Below are 23,050 nucleotides of genomic sequence, written 5' to 3'. Positions count from 1 at the left end.
ATTACTGAAAAGGGAAATAGACACATCTACCATAATAGTTGGAGACTTCAATTCCCCACTCTCATCAATGGACAGAACATCTAGACAGAGGATCAATAAAGAAACAGAGAATCTGAATATTACAATAAATGAGCTAGACTTAACAGACATTTATAGGACATTACACCCCACAACAGCAGGATACACCTTTTTCTCAAGTGCTCATGGATCATTCTCAAAGATAGACCATATGCTGGGTCACAAAGCAAGTCTCAACCAATTTAAAAAGATTGAAATCATACACAACACTTTCTCAGATCATAAAGGAATGAAGTTGGAAATCAATAATAGGCAGAGTGCCAGAAAATTCACAAATACATGGAGGCTCAACAACACACTCTTAAACAACGAGTGGGTCAAGGAAGAAATTACAAGAGAAATTAGTAAATATCTTGAGGCAAATGAAAATGAAAACACGACATATCAAAACCTATGGGACGCAGCAAAGGCAGTGCTAAGAGGGAAATTTATTGCCCTAAATGGCCTATATCAGAAAAGAAGAAAGGGCAAAAATTCAGGATTAACTGTCCACTTGGAAGAACTGGAGAAAGAACAGCAAACTAACCCCAAAGCAAGCAAAAGGAAAGAAATAACAAAGATTAGAGCAGAAATAAATGAAATTGAGAACATGAAAACAATAGAGAAAATCAATAAGACCAGAAGTTGGTTCTATGAGAAAATCAACAAGATTGATGGGCCCTTAGCAAGATTGACAAAAAGAAGAAGAGAGAGGACGCAAATAAATAAGATCAGAAATGGAAGAGGAGACATAACCACTGACCTCCCAGAAATAAAGGAGGTAATACCAGGATACTATGAACAACTTTACACTAATAAATACAAAAATGTAGATGAAATGGACAAGTTCCTAGAAAGGCATGAACAACCAACTTTGACTCAAGAAGAAATAGATAACCTCAACAAACCAATCACAAGTAAAGAAATTGAATCAGTCATTCAGAAGCTTCCCAAAAAGAAAAGTCCAGGACCAGACGGCTTCACCTGTGAATTCTACCAAACATTCCAGAAAGAATTAGTACCAACTCTGCTCAGACTCTTCAAAAAAATTGAAGTGGAGGGAAAGCTACCTAATTCATTCTATGAAGCCAACATCACCCTCTTACCAAAACCAGGCAAAGATATTACAAAAAAAAAAACTACAGACCAATCTCTCTAATGAATATAGATGCAAAAATCCTCAACAAAATTCTAGCAAATCAAATCCAGCAACACATTAAAAGAATTATACATCATGACCAAGTAGGATTCATCCCAGGTATGCAAGGATGGTTCAACATAAGAAAATCAATTAATGTAATACACCATATCAACAAATCAAAGCAAAAAATCACATCATCTCAATTGATGCAGAGAAGGCATTTGACAAGATTCAACATCCTTTCCTGTTGAAAAAACTTCAAAGGATAGGAATACAAGGGAACTTCCTTAAAATGATAGAGGGAATATATGAAAACCCACAGCTAATATCATCCTCAGTGGGGAAAAATTGAAAACTTTCCCCTTAAGATCAGGAACAAGACAAGGATGTCCATTATCACCACTATTATTCAACATCGTGTTGGAGGTTCTAGCCAGAGCAATTAGACAAGACAAAGAAATACAAGGCATCAAAATTGTAAAGGAAGAAGTAAAACTATCACTGTTTACAGACGATATGATAGTATACGTCGAAAACCCGGAAAAATCCACAACAAAACTACTAGAGCTAATAAATGAGTACAGCAAAGTAGCAGGTTACAAGATCAACATTCAAAAATCTGTAGCATTTCTATACACTAGCAATGAACAAGCTGAGGGGGAAATCAAACGAATTCCATTTATAACTGCAACTAAAAGAATAAAATACCTAGGAATAAATTTAACTAAAAAGACAAAAGACCTATACAAAGAAAACTACAAAAAACTGTTAAAAGAAATCACAGAAGACCTAAATAGATGTTAGGGCATACCGTGTTCATGGATTGGAAGACTAAATATAGTTAAGATGTCAATTCTACCTAAATTGATTTACAGATTCAACGCAATACCAATCAAAATCCCAGCAACTTATTTTTCAGAAATAGAAAAACCAATAAGCAAATTTATCTGGAAGGGCAGGGTACCCCGAATTACTAAAAGTATCTTGAGGAAAAAAAACAAAGCTGGAGGTCTCACACTGCCAGACTTTAAGGCATATTATGAAGCCACAGTGGTCAAAACAACATGGTACTGGCATAAAGATAGATATATCGACCAATGGAATCGAATAGAGTGCTCAGATATAGACCCTCTCATCTATGGACATTTGATCTTTGATAAGGCAGTCAAGCCAACTCACCTGGGACAGAACAGTCTCTTCAATAAATGGTGCCTAGGGAACTGGATATCCATATGCAAAAGAATGAAAGAGGACCCGTATCTCACACCCTATACAAAAGTTAACTCAAAATGGATCAAAGACCTAAACATTAGGTCTAAGACCATAAAACAGAGGAAAATGTAGGGAGATATCTTATGAATCTTACAATTGGAGGTGGTTTTATGGACCTTAAACCTAAAACAAGAGCACTGAAGAAAGAAAGAAATAAATGGGAGCTCCTCAAAATCAAACACTTTTGCGCATCAAAGAACTTCATCAAGAAAGTACAAAGACAGCCTACACAATGGGAGACAATATTTGGAACGACATATCAGATAAAGGTCTAGTATCCAGAATTTATAAAGAGATTGTTCAACTCAACAACAAAAAGACAGCCAATCCAATTACAAAATGGGAAAAAGACTTGAACAGACACCTCTCAGAAGAGGAAATACAAATGGCCAAAAGGCACATGAAGAGATGCTCAATGTCCCTGGCCATTAGAGAAATGCAAATCAAAACCACAATGAGATATCATCTCACACCCACCAGAATGGCCATTATCAACAAAACAGAAAATGACAAGTGCTGGAGAGGATGTGGAGAAAGAGGCACACTTATCCACTGTTGGTGGGAATGTCAAATGGTGCAACCACTGTGGAAGGCAGTTTGGCGGTTCCTCAAAAAGCTGAATATAGAATTGCCATACGGCCCAGCAATACCATTGCTAGGTATCTAGTCAAAGGACTTAAGGGCAAAGACACAAATGGACATTTACACACCAATGTTTATAGCATTATTTACAATTGCAAAGAGATGGAAACAGCCAAAATGTCCATCAACAGACGAGTGGCTAAACAAACTGTGGTATATACATACGATGGAATATTATGCAGCTTTAAGACAGAATAAACTTATGAAGCATGTAATAACATGGATGGACCTAGAGAACATTATGCTGAGTGAGTCTAGCCAAAAACTAAAGGACAAATACTGTATGGTCCCACTGATGTGAACCGACATTCGAGAATAAACTTGGAATATGTCATTGGTAACAGAGACCATCAGGAGTTAGAAATAGGGTAAGATAATGAGTAATTGGAGCTGAAGGGATACAGACTGTGCAACAGGACTGGATACAGAAACTCAAAAATGGACAGCATAGTACTACCTAACTGCAATGTAATTATGTTAAAACACTGAATGAAGCTGCATCTGAGCTATAGTTTTTTTTTCCTCTCTATTATTTTATTTCTTTTTCTGTTGTCTTGCTATTTCTTTTTCTAAATTGATGCAAATGTACTAAGAAATGATGATCATACATCTATGTGATGATATTAAGAATTGCTGATTGTATATGTAGAATGGAATGATTTCTAAATGTTGTGTTAATTTATTTTTTAATTAATAAAAAAAAAAAGGGTAAGGAGTCATGATGGAGAACTAAGGAAGAAAACAGTCTCTGGGGCTGCCAAAGCCAGAAGCAACCTGAGAAGTATGAAAGCTGGCTCCTCCTCCTTTTCCCCCTGAGATTACTCTTAGTGAGACTAGGGATGAAGAAATGGAAAATGTCCTAATGGCAGATAGGAAGGAAGAGAAGTCCATTTGTCTTTTAGGGGTCTGGATGTTGGGGCTTGTTGGATGATATGGCCGTCTTTCCAAGGTTAAGTATATGAAATATCTTACATCAAATAAACTGGAAGATTTTGGAAAGTGTGGGTTACCTTTATGTCTAATTCACAAATAAAAATATTTCAGAAAGAAATACCAATTCATTTTCCATTGGGGACCAGAAGATGATTTAGCGACTGTCCAGCTGTGAGAAATTCCAGGGCTAAGCATAATGTTGATTAAAGCCAACTATTTCACTGGATCTAAGAGGTGGTTACTTAGGTATACACAGAGTTAAAAACAAGTTGTACACTAATCAGATTTTTTTTAATGCTTTTAATCAAAAAACAGTGATGAGAAGTCTTAGTAATGGTGGTGATAGTAACAACAGTTTTTCTTTTTTCCAAGTAGCTACATTATTTATTTAAAGAGTTTTTTAAAAAACAACTTGAATAAGATCCAAGCATATCATTAAAATATATATATAATGTATATTATTTTTTTATTTATTATAAAATAAATATATTATATGTAAATATATATATAATATGGATATGAATTTATGTCCCAGAAAATATTTAAGATATCTAAATTGTTGCTTATTATGTTATGTTCTGATATAATTTTTAGACCTACAAATAAGTCTTACTAGAACAAATTAAAATAGCACTAAGGTGAAATATGGAAGTAATATAAAGTGGTAAAAATGAAAATGTCAGTATCCTGTTGAATCATCTATAATTCAAAACTGCCCCAGATATACTTACTTTTGTACTCAAAATAGGAATAATGTCAAATTTTACTATTATACAATTATGTAGGTGATTGAAGGAAAACAAGGACACACATAACTGATCCTTATTTTGAGTTAGCAATAAAGCTATATATAGATACTTGGAAGAAATCTTCATTAGTGAGTAGACTCATAAATTTGTCTTAATTTTCTTATGATAGAAAACAAATAATAAGGAATGCTTATTAGAGTGAGCAACGGTGGCTCAGTGATTGAAACAGGTTCAATTCCCAGTGCCTCCCCATATTTAAAAAAAAAAAACAGAAAAAACTGCCAATTGAAGAAGGAGAAAATAATAGTACCTGCCATGGTCAGATTCATGTGTCACCTCGGCCAAGTTGTGGTACCTGTTTGGTTGGGCAAGTGCTGGCCTGTCTTGCTATGAGGACATGTCATAGAACTAAGTCATGGTCATGTTGGCTACATCCACAGCTGATTCCATTTGTAATCAGCCAACGGGAGTGTCTTCTTTAATGAGTGATGCTTAATCTAATCACTTGAAGCCTTTTAAGGAAGATTCAGAAAAGAGATTCTCTTCCTGCTTCGGCCGGTGAGCCTCTCCTGTGGAGTTCATCCTGACCCTCCATTGGAATCATCAGTTTCACAGCCTGCCCTAGGGATTTTGGACTCTACGTTCCCACGGTTATATGAGATACTTTTATGAATTTTGTATTTACAAATATTTCTTGTTGATTCTGTTTCTCTAGAGAACCCTAGCTAATACAGTACCCAATATCTGTATATTTATATATTGCAAGGACCTTTCACATACTGTTTTTTTTTAATTTATTTATTTATTTATTTTTTTAACATGGGTAGGCACCAGGGAACGAACCTGGGTCCTCTGGCATGGCAGGCGAGCATTCTTGCCTACTGAGCCACCATGGCCCACCCTCATACTTTTTTTGATTCTCACAACCACCCTTTGCAGGACAGATTTGTTATTCCAATGAGGTATTATCTCCATAGACACTGAAGGATGCTGTTCTAGTTTGCTAGCTGCCGGAATGCAACACACCAGAGACGGATTGGCTTTTAATAAAAGGGGATTTATTTTGTTGGTTCTTCAGAGGAAAGGCAGCTAACTTTCCACTGAGGTTCTTTCTTACGTGGAAGGCACAAGATGGTCTATGCTGGTCTTCTCTCCAGGCCCCTGGGTTCCAACAACTTTCCCTGGGGTGACTTCTTTCTGCATCTCCAAAGGCCTGCGCTGAGCTGCTAGTGCTGAGATGAGGAATGCCGAGCTGCTTAGGCTGTGCTACATTGCATTCTCTCATTTAAGCACCAGCCAATTAAGTCACACATCACTCATTACAGCAGACACGCCTCCTAGCTGACTGCAGATATAATTGGCAACAGATGAGGTTCACGTACTGTTGGCTTATGTCCGCAGCAACAAGACTAGGTATGCTCACCTGGCCAAGTTGACAATTGAATCTAACTAACACAGATGCCAAGAAAAATTTGCTTTTGGATTTAGTTTTCAGGTATTCTAAGAACTAGTAAAAAATATTCTTTTTCTAACTTTACTTTCAGAAATTACATTAGATATTTCTTATTTTCAAGATCCATCCTTCACAGAGAAGACAAATTTCTGGAGTCCATCTTTTAATTGTTTGGAGATTCTTTCTAAGTAACATTTTTAGTTAAGAGAAGTGTTTATTTGCATTGCTCCCTGCTTTGAAGAGGAAATGAGTGTTGACTGCCCAAATGTAGGTGTTCTGCAAATCAATGCTGGACTCTTGCCTTTGGAACCAACCATATCATGATTTAGCTTTGCAGAACATTGAGTCTTTTTCCCTGGTGTCTTAAAGCTGGGTTTCTTTGTAGGGGTGGTAGGATTGTTCTTCAATGCTGATAGAAAGCTTCTACTTTTACCAGAATGTTTAACTGCTCTGTTGCATGTTTTACAAGTAATCAACAATTCACTTTTGGTGTCTTTGTACTTTTTCGTAATTTTTGCTTCTTTAAAATTGAATATATAATTTTTTCCTTCTCGATGAAGAAGTTTCTGTATTTGGGGTGTCAGTCTGGGCTGCCACCACTTCCACGCTGCAGATACTCCACGATAAAAGACAACGCTGGAAGCCACAATACTTTTAAACTTTGTATTTTGAAATAATTTTAAACTTTCAAGATGGTTGCAAAAATAATACAAAACCCATACAAGGGACAACATATCCCCTACCCAGATACCCAGACCCACCAACTTTTAACATTTTGCCACATTTACTGTATCATTCTATCTATCTTATCTAGCCCTCCATTAATCTATCTACTAAACAATTAAGAGTATGTTGTGACCCTTCCGGAGAAGATGGCGGCTTAGTAAGACGTGCGGGTCTTAGTTCCTCCTCCAGAAAAGCAACTAAAGAAACAGAAACAATATGAAACAGCTCCCGGAGTCACGACAGAGACCAAAAAGACAGCGTACCCCATTCTGGAACGGCTGAACGGGCAGGGAAAATCTGCTGCGGTGAGATACCCGAGGGGCGCGCGTTTTCCCAGCCGGGGCGGCTGGCGACTGGGGTCCCCTCCACGCACGTGGCTCCCCGGTCTGACTGGGAACGTTGGATAGCAGGGCCCTCCCGTCACGCTTGGCATTTCGGGCCAGCTGGGCAATTAGGACCGGCACTCTCCCAAGCCGCTGCGGCTAGCGACCCCCGCCTCCACGCGCGGTTTCCCGGGCCGACTGCCGTGCAGACAGACGAGCGCCACGAGCGCCACCTACTGGGCAGGAAAAGAAAAACAGAGCCCAGAGATTTCACAGAAAAACCTTTCAACCAGCTGGGTCCCACACCCAGGGAAATCTGATCAAATGCCCAGACACCAGCAGAAAATAATGGATGACGCTCGGAAAATTGAAGATATGGCCCAGTCAAAGGAACAAACCAATAGTTCAAATGAGATACAGGAGCTGAGACAACTAATGCTGAATATATGAACAGAAATGGAAAAACTCTTCAAAAACCAAATCAATAAATTGAGGGAGGACATGAAGAAGACATGGGCTGAACAAAAAGAAGAAATAGAAAATCTGAAAAAACAAATCACAGAACTTATGGGAGTGAAGGACAAAGAAGAAAAAATGGAAAAAACAATGGATACCTACAATGGTAGATCTAAAGAGACAGAAGCTACAATTAGTGAACTGGAGGATGGAACATCTGAATTCCAAAAAGAAACAGAAACTATAGGGAAAAGAATGGAAAAACTTGAGCAGGGGATCAGGGAACTGAATGACAATATGAAGCGCACAAATATACGTGTTGTGGGTGTCCCAGAAGGAGAAGAGAAGGGAAAAGGAGGAGAAAAACTAATGGAAGAAATTATCACTGAAAATTTCCCAACTCTTATGAAAGACCTAAATTTGCAGATCCAAGAAGTGCAGCGCACCCCAAAGAGAATAGACCCAAATAGGCGTTCTCCAAGACACTTACTAGTTAGAATGTCAGAGGTCAAAGAGAAAGAGGATCTTGAAAGCAGCAAGAGGAAAACAATCTGTCACATACAAGGGAAACCCAATAAGACTATGTGTAGATTTCTCAGCAGAAACCATGGAAGCTAGAAGACAGTGGGATGATATATTTAAATTACTAAAAGAGAAAAACTGCCAACCAAGACTCCTATATCCAGCAAAATTGTCCTTCAAAAATGAAGGAGAAATTAAAACATTTATAGACAAAAAGTCACTGAGAGAATTTGTGACCAAGAGACCAGCTCTGCAAGAAATACTAAAGGGAGCACTAGAGTCAGATACGAAAAGACAGAAGAGAGAGGTATGGAGTAAAGTGTAGAAAGAAGGAAAATCAGATATGATATATATAATACAAAAGCCAAAATGGTAGAGGAAAATATTATCCAAACAGTAGTAACACTAAAAGTTAATGGACTGAATTTCCCAATCAAAAGACATAGAATGGCAGAATGGATTATGACCCAGCAATGCCACTGCTAGGTATCTACTCAAAGAACTTAAGGGCAAAGAACACAGATGGACATTTGCACACCAGTGTTTATAGCAGCATTATCTACAATTGCAAAGAGATGGAAACAGCCAAAATGTTCATCAACAGACGAGTGGCTAAACAAACTGGCGTATACCTACGATGGAATATTATGCAGCTTTAAGACAGACTAAACTTATGAAGCATGTAGTAACATGGATGGACCTAGAGAACATTATGCTGAGTGAGTCTAGCCCAAAACTAAAGGACAAATACTGTAAGGTCCCACTGATGTGAACCGACATTCGAGAATCAGCTTGGAATATATCATTGGTAACAGAGACCAGCAGGAGTTAGAAACAGGGTAAGATAATGGGTAATTGGAGCTGAAGGGATACAGACTGTGCAACAGGACTAGATACAAAAACTCAAAAATGGACAGCACAATAATACCTAAGTGTAATGTAACTAGGTTGGAACCCTGAATGAAACTGCACCTGAAATATGTTTTTTTGTTTGTTTGTTTGTTTGTGTGTTTGTATCTTTTGTTTTTGTTTTTTTCTTTTTCCTTTTTATATATATATATATATATTATTAGTATTATTATTTTAATTCTCTTCTCTATATTAACATTCTATATCTTTTTCTGCTGTTTTGCTAGTTCTTTTCCTAAATCGATGCAAATGTACTAAGAAATGATGATCATACATCTATGTGATGATACTAAGAATTACTGAGTGCATTTGTAGAATGGAATGATTTCTAAATGTTGTGTTAATTTCTTTTCTTTTTTTTGATTAATAAAAAAAATTAAAAAAAAAAAAAGAGTATGTTGTATATGTCATGTTCCTTTCACGCTTAATACTGTCACGTACATTTCCTAAGAACAGGGATACTCAAGTAACCACCTTAAGTACAGGTATCAAGTTCAGAAAATTTAACATCGATATAAAACCTTAACATTGGGCAGGCCACAGTGGCTCAGCAGGTAAGAGTGCTTGCCTGCCATGCCCAAGGACCTGGGTTCGATTTCCGGTGCCTGCCCATGTAAAAAAAAAAAAAGAAGAAAAAAAAACCTTAACATCTATATTCCTGTTTTTTCATATGTCCCAATAATGTCCTTTTGGGCATTTTCTCCTCCGTTAGCAGATCCAATCCAGGGTCATATGTTGAATGCAATTATTATCTCTTTAGTTGCTCTTTCTTATTGTGGAAATATATATACAATATATAATTTCCTATTTTAGCCAATTGCAAGCATACCATTTAGTGGGATTAATCACATTCATTCTGTTGCATCCATTACGAGAACTTTCCCATCATCCCAAACAAAACCCTGTACCCATTATATGTTAACTCCCCATTCCTCCTACCCCCACTTATAACCTGTATTCTACATTCTATCTCTGAATTTGCGTGTTCTAGTTATTTCATATGAATGGAAACATACAATCTATCCTTTTTTGTATCTGACTTATTTCACACAACATGCTGTTTTCAAGGTTCATTCATGTAAGGGTGTGTTTCAACTTCATTACTTTTAAAGGCTGCATGATATTCCATTATATGTATATGCCACTTTCTCTCTATCCATTAATATGCTGATGGACATTCAGATTACTTCTACCTTTTGCGTATTGTGAATAAAGCTGCTATAGACGGAGTCCCTCTTTCAATTATTTTGAGTATATACTTAGTAGTGGGATTGCCAGATCATATGGAACTTCTGCATTTAACTTTTTGAGGCCCCAAGAGCTTATCCACAGAAGCTGTACCATTTTTCATTCCCACCAACAGTGTGCTGTGAGGGTATTTCTCCATATCCTCCCAAGTACTTGTTATTTTCCTCTTTTTTTTTTTTTCAGTAATAGCCATTATAATGGGTATGAGGTGTTATCTTATTGTGGTTTTAATTTATATTTACCTAATAGCTAATGATGTTGAGATCATCTTTTCATCTGCTTATTGGCCATTTGTAAATAATCTTTGGAGTAATGTCTATTCAAGTCCTTGTCCGATTCTTAAAGTGGATTAATTGTCTTTGTTGTTGAGTCACAGAAGTTCTTTATATATCCTGGATATTAAGCTATTGTCAGATATATGGTTTCCAAATATTTTCTCCCATTCTATTGGTTGTCTTTTCACTTACTTGATCACTTCCTTTGACACACAAAGTTTTTAATTTTGATAAAATTCAATTTATCTAACTTTTATTTCGTTCCTTATGCTTTCAATGTAAAGTCTAAGAATCCATTGCCTAATGAAAGGTCCTGAAGATATTTCCCTATATTTATTACTAAGAGTGTTACAGTTTTGTTTGTATATTTATATTTAGATCATTGACATATTTTTGAGTTAATTTTTGTGTGTTTGCAGTGGGGGTCACATTTCATTCTTTTTCACGTGATTATCCTTTTATTACTACATTTTGTGAGGGGGGGAATTGTTTTTTGGAGTGCTTAGACTGGGAATTGAGCCCGGGTCTCCCACATGGCATGCGGGAGTTCTGCCATTGAACTACCTGTGCAACCCTCATTTTGAGTTGATTTTTGATTATGGTGTGAGGTAGAGATCCACTTTCATTCTTTTGAATGTGGAGTCCAGTTTTCCTAGCACCATTTGTTGAAGAGACAATTCTTTACCCACTGAGTGAATCTGTCTTCCTTGTCAAAAAATCAATTGGCCATTGGTGTGTGGGTTTATTTCTGCAGTCTTAATTCAATTCCATTGGTCTGTATGTCTGTCCTTATGCCAATACTGTAATGTTTTGATTATTATAGCTTTGTAGTAAGTTAAAATTGGGATGTCTGAGTTCTCCAACTTTATTCTTCTTTTTCAAGATGGTTTTGGCTGTTCAGGTCCCTTGTCCTTCCAAATAACTTCAAGGATTGGCTTTTCAATTTCTGTGAAGAAATGGAATATTTGAATTTTGATTGGGATTGTATTAAATCTATAAATCACTTTAGGTACTGTTGACATCTTAATGATATTAAGTCATCCAGTCTATGAGCCCAGTATATCTTTTCTTTAGGTTGTCTTTAAATTCTTTCAATAATGATTTATTGCTTTCTGCATGCAAGCCCTTTACATCCTTGGCTTAACTTATTCCTAGATTTTTTAAATTTGTTGTTGTTAGAGAAGTTATGGGTTTATAGACTCACATAAAATACAGGATTCCCACATACAACCTTGTTAACACCTTGCTTTGGTGTGGTACATTTGTTACAATAGATGAAAGCACATTTTTATAATTGCACTGTTAAATGTAGTCCATGTTTTATTAGGGTTTACTGTTCGTGTTGTACAGTTCCATGGATTTTTAATAATTTTATTCTATTACCACATATACAACCCAACATTTTCTCTTTTAACCACATTTGGAATATATTTCAGTGCTGTTAATTACGAATTATATTCACAGTGTTGTGCTACCATCACCACCATCACTACCAAAACATTTCCATCGTTCCAAAAAGGAGTTCTGTACATTTTAAGCCTTAACTCCTTATTCCCTACTCCACCCTGTCTGCTGGTAACCTGTAGTCTAGATTCTGAACTCAATGAGTTTGCTTATTATTTCATATCAATGAGATCATACAAATATTTTTTCTGGCATATTTCACTCAACATGATGTCTTCAGGGTTCATCTATGTTGTCACATGTATCAGGATTTCATTCCTTTTTATGTCTGAATAATATCCCGTTGTATGTTTATACAACATTTTGTTTTGATTGATGAATACTTACGCTGTGTCCATCTTTTGGCAATTGTGAATAATGCCTCTGAACATCAGTGTGCAAATGTCTGTTCGAGTCCCTGTTTTCAGTTATTTTGAGTATATGTCTAGAAGTGGGATTTCTGGGTGATATGGTAATTCTATACTTCACTTTCTGAAAAACTCTGCCACAGCAGCTGTACCATTTTACAAATTGCCACTGCAATACGAATGAGTGTTGCTGTTTCTCCAGATCCTCTCCAACACTTGTAATTTTCTGTTGCTGTTGTTGTTTTTTAAATAGTGCCATTCTAATGGATGAGAAATGGTATCTCGTTGTGGACCATTTTTTATTTACATATTCCACTAATGATGTTGAATGTATTTTCATGTGCTTTTCGGCCATCGTATATGTTCTTTGAAGATATGTCTGTTCAAGTCTTTTGCCCATTTTATAATTTGATTGTCTTTTTGTTATTAAATTGAAGAATTATTTTATGTATTCTAGATATTAACCCGTTAGCAGTTATATGGTTTCCAATGTTTTCTCCCAATTTCTGGATATTTAATTTTTTTAGTTTCTATTTTAAGTGGGATTGTTTTCTTGATTTCTTTTTCAGATTGTTCATTGCTGGTATAATACAACATCTTAAAAGTAATTAATGCCATTGAGTTGCACCCTTGAAAATGGTTGAAGTGGCAAGTTTTCTGCTATGTATGTTTCTACAATAAAAGAAATCAACAGCAACAACAAAATTTGACTATTTCCAAATATGTATTTCTGGAGTCAGGTTAGGCATGGTCAATGGAAAGAATATATCTTATATTCTCAGGCACATCTTTCATCAAATCTGCAAACACAAGACTGACCTGTGAAAATTATAGCAAGATGTCTGCATTTTCATTTTGCTATAGCTTTACCTACAATAAGCAGCATCACCCTTTGCATTTTCTCAGTTCTTTATAACTTACAAGTTAGGGCCCCAATATATTGGATGCACACAGCACCAGGTTTAAGAATCCAGCACCTATACCTACTAGTTTGATCTTGGGCATATGACTTAACTCTTTGATCCTTGGGACTTCCTTCAGTACAGTAAGATAGTAGGTTTAAATGAAATAATGTATGTGTTATGGATATATTTGTTTATCCATAGGCCCTGTTTTCTTCATATTTGTTTCTTTGTCTTCCCCCCATAGAATGAGAGCATAGATTTTGGTTTTTATAGCCATCGCTGTATCGACAGGACGTACAACAGTGCCTGTCACATAATCAGTTAACACTGGATGAATGGATAGACAGATAATTCTGATTTCTAATTTGTGTGGAAGAGAGTTTTGTGTATGGTTAAGGATGCAATCCACAGGCAGAACTAAGGAGAATGGGGTTAGAGGAATGAGGACCAAAAATGAATGACAAAGTTTTTCACTGAGGAAACATGGTAACATCTAAATAATGATGAGGATCAGAAGCAGCAAGAATTGTTCACAAAAGGCTTTCTGTAATCCTGGAGCATAAACTGACCTGTTTGGGGCCTGGTTGTGAAGCACAGCCCCAGCCTTGGCCACCTCTGTTCAGAATCCAGCATCGCTCTGACTGAGGATTGAAACATCTGTGAGCAACTTTGTCAGGGTCTCTGGCTTTCCTTTAAGGGCAGTTGTGGGGCTGAGGCTTCACCCAGGGATCCTTTTGATGGCAATTATAGACATGAGGAGCTAAGGGAGGGAGTAGGTATTTCATGGGAACTGTGGCTGACACATTGATTTATGACAGCCCTTATTAAGGCCTCCCATTATTGGGGGACTGGCTTTTAGGAATCACAAGATAGTGGGGGCTTGTGCTATGATTGCTTATAAAAGGAGGTTTGACCTTATTATGGAAACTTGAACTATTATTGTCTCTAATACGTGGTTAGCTCTAAATACACATTTGCTATTAACATTTTAAAATATTAACAGTTGAAGATATTAAAAACTACCTAATGTGTAGGGTATAAAGAATAATAAAATGGGGCGGGCCACGGTGGCTCAGCAGGCAAGAATGCTTGCCTGCCATGCCAGAGGGCCCGGGTTCGATTCCCAGTGCCTGCCCATGTTAAAAATAAAAAAAGAAGAAGAAAATGAACATGCCACACCCAATCGAAGATAGTGTTTCTCATCTCCCTTTTTCTTTAACAGTTAACCATGTAATTTCCCTCTAAATAACATTTTTAGTTTTTCAAGTTTTTGAACTTTATATTTATTGAATCATATGTATATATTACTCTGGCTTGCTTTTGTTTTTTTTGCACATCCAAGTTTGAGAGTCACATTTCTTTGTTTAGTTGTTGTTAATTTTCACTTCTATAAAGTGTTCCAATCAAGGAATATACTGCAATTTATTTCTATATTCATTTGTTCATTAACTGAAATTTTTTGGATTTTTTTCCCCCAAATGTTTCTATTACAAGCAAGGTTGCTAAGAACATTCTTGTATGTATGTCTCCTAATGCACACATACAAGAGTTTCTCTAAAGTACATACCTAGGAATGGAACTGCCAAACCATAGGGTATGAACAACTTCAGCTTTATTAGGTTTCTTATATCTACTGCTATGAAACAACCCTTACCAAAACTAGTAGCTTAATGAAGGCTCTTATTGCAGTGATGGAATGTTCTAAAACTAGATTGTAGTTAAGGTTGCACAACTTGGTAAATTTACTAAAAATCATTCAATTGTACACTTAAAATGAGTGAAATTTGTGGTATGTAAATCATACCTCAACAAGTCTTTCTTAAGTAACCTAAAACAATGTCAATTATTTTGCTCAGGAGTCTGCAATTTTGGCAGTGATTGGCAGGCATGGTTAATTTGCTCTTATGTAGTATCAGCTGGTGTGTCTCAGTTGGGCTAGAGGATCCACTTTCAGGACTCCTCACTCACGTGGCAGGTTGGTGCTGGCTGTCAAGGGAGCCTGACCCTGGAGCTCTTTGGGCTTCCTGACAGCATGGTGGCTGGATTTTAAGAGCAAATATTCCAGGAGACCTGGGCAAAAGCTACAAGCCTTCTTCCAACTCAGCCTTAGAGAATGCCACTTCTGCCACATTCTGTTGGCCAAGCAAATCACTAAGGCCAGCCCAGATTCAAGGAAAAGGAACTCCACCTCTAAGTGAAAAGAGTAGCAGAGAATGTGGGCATCTCTAATTGTACAAGGGAAGACCAAGTTGTTCCTCAAGTAGTAGTACTAATGACACTCCCACCAACAATATTTCTTCTTCAATCTCACAATATTTGATAGACTTCTTAATTTTTGCCATCCAGGAGAGTACAAAAGAGTATCTTGCTGTGGATTTAATTTGTATTTCCCTGATTTCTGATTAATTTAAGCACCTTTACAAATTTTTATCAGCTGTTCGTATTTCCTCTTCTGTGAAGTGCTTGCTCAATTTTTTTTACCCATTATATTATAGGGTACTTTTTTCTTATTTGTAGGAATTCTTCATATATTCTTGATACTAATCCTTTGTCAGTTATGTGTATGCAAATATCTTCTTCCAGCATGATTTCTTTATGGTATCTTTAGGTGAACAGACATTCCTTATACATGCATATCTGTTTTAAGATACTTCTGTTCCTTTAGTCAATTTATCTCTTCCTCAAAGCTATTCTGCCTTATTTATTCACCTTATAATATAAGTTTATAATTTTTAGGTTTTGGAGTATTTTATGGACAGTCATATCATCTGTGCTGGCTTGGACAACAAACCTCATTATGTAAAAGAGCAAGGATAGGCCATATCCCAGTTTTACAGACCAAGAAACTGAATCTCAAATTCATGACTCCTGACTTCTAATCAAATTCTCTTTCCACCTCCCCATAAATTTCTCACCACTGTATAGATAGAGACTATTATTTGAGGAAAATAAGAGGCTGGGCTTGCTGCACGTGTTTAATTATTTTTGCTTAATAAATGTTAATTTCTTCCTTTTTAAGTAGTGATCATTTGCATAGGCATGTAGATACACTTTGTGAAGTGCTATGTACATGTAAGTTACCACTATTCCTATTATTACACAAAACTTCAAGCATTTTCTATAAAAGAAGTAAACTTCTCAAATCCCAAACCATTTTCCCTCCCAAGTTCCTCAGAGTGCCTCAAGTTGATAAGTTCACATGGGGCATGAAATAGATGTTTCTGATCTTTCAACCTTGTCATTTGAAGAAAACAAAAATTTCTTCATTTTCAGATCAAAAGTAAACTATGCCTTTCATGAGAGAGACCCGAATTTGATTCCCAGACCATGCATTCCCCCCTCAAAAAAAATAAATAATAAACTTTTGTTCTAGTTTGCTAGCTGCCAGAATGCAACACATCAGAGATGGATTGGCTTTTAATAAAAGGGGATTTATTTCATTAGTTCCTCAGAGGAAAGGCAGCTAACTTTCACCTAAGGTTCTTTCTTACATGGGAAGGCACAGGGTGATCTCTGCTGGCCTGCTCTCCAGGCCTCTGGGTTCCAACAACTTTCCCTGGGGTGATTTCTTTCTGCATCTCCAAAGGCCTGGGCTGAGGTGCGAGTGCTGAGATGAGGTATGCTGAGCTGCTTAGGCTGTTGTACGTTGTGCTCTCATTTAAGCACCAGCCAATTAAGTCAAACATCCGTTGCAGCAGGCACACCTCCTAGCCGACTGCAGATGTAAATTAGCAACAGATGAGGTTCACGTACCATTGGCTCAGGTCTACAGCAATAGATCTAGGCACCTTCACCTGGCCAAGTTGACGACTCAATCTAACTTCCACACTACTCACCTTCTTTTGCATTAAATATTCCAATAGCCATCAAAGCATTGGATGTCATGCAGTGTATCCAGAATGCAATGACAAAAATGCTATCCATCGGGTGCACAGGTGGTTCAGTGATAGAAGCTTGCCTTCCATGCAGGAGACCTGGTTTGATACCCAGACCATCACCCCCACCCACCCCCCAAAATTATATCCATCATTGCTAGATGATTTTTTTAATTGTTTTATTAGAGAGGTTATAGGTTTACAGGAAAAATCATGCATAAAATACAGAGTTCCCATATACCATCCTGTTATTTATTTAACACCTTGCATTAGTGTGGTACATATTTTACAGTTCATGAAAAAACATTTTTATAATTGTACTATTAACTATAGTCCTGATTACGATATACCTGGTTTTCAGAGAAAAGGCGAGAGCACTCATTGTAAATAAATTCCTAAATACAAAGCTACAAGTTTAAATACCCTCTTAATTACCTCCCCACATATATTGAATTCCTGATTAGAACTTATGGATAAACTGGCAAGCCAAATGAGTATGAATTTTTTTTTATAATGCTTTTGGAAGGCTTTGGGCAAGAGGTAAAGGAACTCTTTGAGGACAGAAAAATTATTTGAAGCCAGCTTAACAGTAAAGTACTTGCCAGTGACAATCTCAAATGTGTCCCTATTCTGATTTCTAGGTATAGCCTTTGATTTATCTGTAAAATAAGGAGATGGCATAAGATGACTTTGGCCTTTGAGAATCGGCCTGACCACAGCACCATTCGAGTCACCACTGAGCTATGACAATGTGCTCAGCATAGCCTGACCAGTGCCAGGAGGAACACGAATGAATGTAATGGAGAATACTCGTCCATCTTCCCAGAGCACACTGCCTGCCCTGGAGGTCTCTGCTGGGCAAAGTGCAGTGAATTGTACCAACCTGATAGCGAATGTGAGTGCCTCCTTAAATGTTGCATCTGACTCGCCTAGTCTAGTTCTAGTTGCAGCTCTGAACTCAGGACTTGGAAAGGGTTGTTTCATGAAGTTAAAAGCTTTCATTGGATAAAAACCCAATGACCTGCTCCCTTGAACCACCATTCACCAGAATAATTCAATCTACATCCTGCCACCCTTAATTTAGCATTGTTCTTTCCCATTCTTCCTGGCAAAGCAACCCATTCTCCCAGTACCATGCTGGGTACTAGGAAAACCCATAAAAACAGGCATGGTTCTACCTTCCAGAAGCCTTAGGAGCATCAGGGACCCAGTGAAAACTGGGAGAACATGGAAAAAAGGAAAATGCAGAATACAAAAATTATATAGTTTCTTCTTCCTGTGCCTTTTCTGTTTCTCCCATGTTGCTATGAGAACATGGAAAAATGAGTTGATTTATTAGGGCAATGACATAATGTAGATTTTCTTCTGCTTTTGAATTGTTACTGTTTTATAGGGGAGGGGACAGAATCCAAGCACAATAAAAGGTAGAGAAGGTGCTGCATGTGGATAAAAAGCACCAGCAAATCCTTTTAGACCATTTTTGAAGTTGAGTGATGCCTTTTTTTCCCTCATTGGGCCCTGACTCCATCTCATGAGTGTCCTTACTTTTCTGAGGTAAGTCTCTGGTTTTGTCTTAATCACTAGATAATGAGCTATGCTTTTGGAGGGAGCCTGGCACATAATGAGTATTCAAGAAATAATAATGACAGGAATATAGCATTCCTTTCCAGTGAAAGGCTCTGTTGTTATGTCCTTAAGGCCATAAGGAAGCATGATGTAACTGGTGTACTGAGATTTTTAAACTGAAAAAGGAATGAAGAAGGCAAGAGAAAGCTTTCAACTATTGCTGTTTCACAAAGTACTTCATGAAACTGTAAAAGGATATTTAGTTCCACAAAAAGTAGGCCAAGGGTAAGAAAAACTCTCCATACCCAAGAGAATTCAGCTGACCAAATTAAGTCAGATCCAGGATAAACAGTTCTCATCTGGAAATCTAGCAGTTCCAGAATGCACTGTCCAAGGGAAAAAAGACCCATGATGTTGATCTGCATAATTACATAACTCTTTAGGGAAGAGGGAAAGAGGCCATAGTACTGGGGTTCATGGGAAAATCAACTTTGAGCACAAGCAAAACTAGGCTCACTTGAGAAAATAACAGCTCTCAGTCCTCAAAGAGCAATAGAGCCATTTGTTATGGAAGAGAAACGGGGCTCACCTGCCCTTCTTCCCATGAACTTGACCAACCCCCATCAGCTCTACCATGTTCCCCAACACCCAAAGCTTAAAACAAGGTTTCTTTTATCACCTCCCTCTGGTAGAAATAACTTCCAAATAGTCATGCAAGTAGCATTGCACTTGAAGGAACTCATATGAGATGAAATTGAAGGTAACCCATTACGAAAAGGTCAAGAACATATATATTAGTGTTTTTTTCCAGAAAAGCATTATCATTGTTCCATTAAAGGTCAATTTAAAACATTCAAACAAACTAAAGACCAAATGGTAAGAGGAATTTAAACTATAACTTCCTTTCTCTAACAAATTATAAAAATCCAAGCTTGATTCCACTGTTCAGTGTTGTAAAAGCTCCTGCTTTTGTCATCATCCTATTGCTGAGGGCATTTGACTATGTTCTCTATACATGTTACTTTTTTGTAAATAGGGGACTGTTATATCCTATTGAGAAAAAATATATATACATTTCTAATACATAGGAGTCAACCTAATTTTTTTAGTTGCATTTTTTAAATTTATTTTTTATTATAAACAACAAACACAAACATTCTTGGCATACAAACATTCTTGACATGGTTACAGTCAGTGGCTCACAATATCATCACATAGTTGTGTATTCATCACCATGATCATCTTTTTGAACATTTGTCTCTCTCCAGCAAAAGAAAGAAAAAAGAAAAAACATACATACCATACCCCTTACCCCTCCCTCTCGTTGACCACTAGTATTTCGGTCTATGCAATTTATTTTAACCTTTGTTCCCCCTGTAATTTGTTTATTTCTTATCCATAAATAGTCAACCTAATTTTTAAAAGGTTCAGTTTGTATCCTCTCAATGAGCCTCTTCCCATACCTCATGACAATCATGATAGTGGTTATACAGGTCAAATGCTTTACCAGCAAACTGTATGGGACAATGCTCCATCTTTAAAACATCAAATAAAAATTAATTTTTTTGTTTCACTTGCTCCTTCAATAACAACAATAATTACTAAAATATTGAACAATTATATGTGCCAGTAAATGTACTATCAGCTTTAGCATATATAATATATATTTAATAAGACTATGGAGTAGAAATTATCACTATCCCCAATTTTTGGAGGCAAGATTGGACCCAATTCAAATTGATATCACAGTTTGATGATAGCTCATGCTTGAATTTACCATACTTTACTATCTCGAAGTCACAATATTCATCCAAGACCAGCCATACAAAACTCTATAATACCTTTCATTGTAAAATCAGTTTGATTGAGGTAAACTATGTGCTCCCCTGTCCCAACCCAAACCGAGTCATTCAGTAACAGTGATGGAACCAAATTTGTCTCCTAAATATTTCTTAATCACCTCTTATGTACTAATACTGTTCACACTTAGGCCACCACTCTCAAAGTAACCATAGAAATGTGAAGTTAAAAAAGACACTTAATGTCAGCTTCTTGACTTTAACCTCATAAAAGACCCTGAGCCAGAAACACCCAGCTAAGCTGATTCCAGATTCCCAATCCTAAGAAATGACGTGAGATGATAAGCATTTGTAGTTTCAAGCTGCTGAGATCTGGGATAATTAATTATGCAACAATTAATAAATATGTTCAAAAAATGTTTTAAATAGAAAAAAGAAGATAGCGATAGTTCTCTATCACTCCTACCTCTAACCTTAACCTGGTAGCCCCATCCTTCCTCTTGCTGCCTGTGCTGGTTTGAATCTGTGGTGTACCCCAGAAAAGCCATGTCCTTTAAACCTCATTAAGTATTGCTGGGTGGGAGCTCTTTGATTATCCATGGAAATGTGACGTGCCCAATTGTAGGTGGTAACTTTTGATTAGATGATTTTCATGGAGATGTGTCTCCACCCATTCAAGATAGCATTGCTTATTGGAATCCTTTAAGAGGGAGCCATTTTGGAAAGAGCTTTAGAGCCACCAGAGCCCAGGCACCCAGAGACCTTTGGAGACAAAGAAGGAAAATGCACCTGGAGGAGCTTCATGAAACAAGAATCTGGGAAAGAAACCTAGCAGAATCACCATGTGCCCTTCCAGCTGAGAAAGAAACCCTGAACTTCACTGGCCTTTCCTGAGGGAAGTAACCTCTTGTTGGTACTTTAATTTTTATGGACTTGCTTTAATTTGGACATTTTCATGGCCTTAGAACATGTAAACTTGCAACTCAATAAATTCCCCTGTTTAAAAGCCAAAAAAAAAAAAGACACTTGAAAATCTTCAAATTCAATCCTCTCATTTTTGTTTACCTTTATTATAGAAGATGTTGAACATACACAAGTAGTCAGAAGAGTATAATTAGCCCAATCACCCTGCTGCAATAATTATCATCTTGTGGCCAATCTATTACATCCTTACCCTCACTCATTTTCCTCCATCCTTTTTTCTTTGCTGTACTATCTTATAAAATTATTTGAAAATAATTTCAAACTTACATATAAGTTACAAAAATGAAAATAGCAAAAAAATTACCTGTTGCTCTTTACCCAGATTCACCTACTTTTTTTTTGGGGGGGGGGTGCATGGTCCAGGAATCAAACCCAGGTCTCCCACATGAAAGGTGAGCATTCTACCCTTGAACCACCCGTGTGCATCCTCTGATTCACCTATTTTTAACGTTTTAGTCTATTTGCTTTATCATTTGCACATGCTTTCTCCATATAAACAAATAAATTAAAAATAAATGTATGTGTGTATATATACCTGAAAACATATTTTTTCTGAACCATTTGAGGGTAAGTTACATATGTCATGGCGCTTTACCCCATATACTTAATTCTGTATCTCCTAAGAATAAGGATATTCTCTTATATACCACAGTACAGTTATCAACTTCAGTAAATTTAACATTAATTCAATATTTAACCTACCATTCATATTCCAGTTTTTGGTCATGTGACCCAATAAAGTTATGGCATTTCTTTCACTTCCAGTACATTTAGTTGTGTCCTTTCTCTGTCTCTCTCTGTCTTTGGTCAGAGGCAGGATTTTTTTTTTTATTGTGTTAATACAACACAAAACTTCCCATTGTAACCATTTTCATGTATGATTCAGGGACATTAATTACATTCACAATATTGTGCTACCATCACCACCATCCATTCTCTTCAGCCTCTTTTAATCAGGAGCATTTCCACAGCCTTTGTCTTTTATGAGGTTGGCATTTTAGAAAAATAAATTCCCTCTCCTTTTCTTAATACAATGTCCCTATTTTGGGTTTGTTTGATGTTTCCTTACAATTAGATTCAGGATATACATTGGCCAGAATACTGTGTGGCTGATGTTTCCTTCTCAGAATACCACAGCTGGAGGCATGAGTATCTATATGCCCTTTGTTGGGGATGTTAATAATGATCGCCAGTCAAGAATATTGCCTCATTTCGTTATTTATATATTACTCTATTTTTCTCCTTCATAAATAATAAGCAGTCTGTGGGGAGATATATTAAGGTGATGTGAATATCCCACTTATCTTCAAAAATTCCCCTGTATTCAGCATCTGTATTAGTTACCTAATGCTGCTCAATAAACGGTGCCAAAACTTTGTACCTTAAAACAATATTAATGATCTC

General features: G+C 36.9%; 1 protein-coding gene and 1 pseudogene across 2 annotated transcripts in view; one reads left to right on the top strand and one right to left on the bottom strand.

The window, feature by feature from the left end:
* Nucleotides 1–21,866, top strand: part of AVL9 (AVL9 cell migration associated) — a 184,818-nt gene extending 162,952 nt beyond the window's left edge. Inside the window, exon 15 of one of the 2 annotated variants that reach the window (XM_077120366.1) lies at nucleotides 17,939–21,866. In XM_077120366.1, coding sequence (XP_076976481.1) covers nucleotides 17,939–17,951 — 13 coding nt within the window. In that variant the 3' untranslated portion in view covers nucleotides 17,952–21,866. Of the gene's footprint in view, nucleotides 1–13,086; nucleotides 14,180–17,938 lie in introns of those variants that run through there. The other variant, XM_077120361.1, reaches the window with a different exon arrangement.
* Nucleotides 6,378–12,508, bottom strand: LOC143678689 (UPF0711 protein C18orf21 homolog pseudogene; annotated as a pseudogene).
* Nucleotides 21,867–23,050: the final 1,184 nt, after the last annotated feature.

This window comes from Tamandua tetradactyla, chromosome 1 (assembly GCF_023851605.1).
Source record: "Tamandua tetradactyla isolate mTamTet1 chromosome 1, mTamTet1.pri, whole genome shotgun sequence".
Classification (NCBI taxonomy): Eukaryota; Metazoa; Chordata; class Mammalia; order Pilosa; family Myrmecophagidae; genus Tamandua; species Tamandua tetradactyla.
Note: the sequence above shows the minus strand (reverse complement) of the source record. Positions and strands in the feature narration are given on the sequence as shown.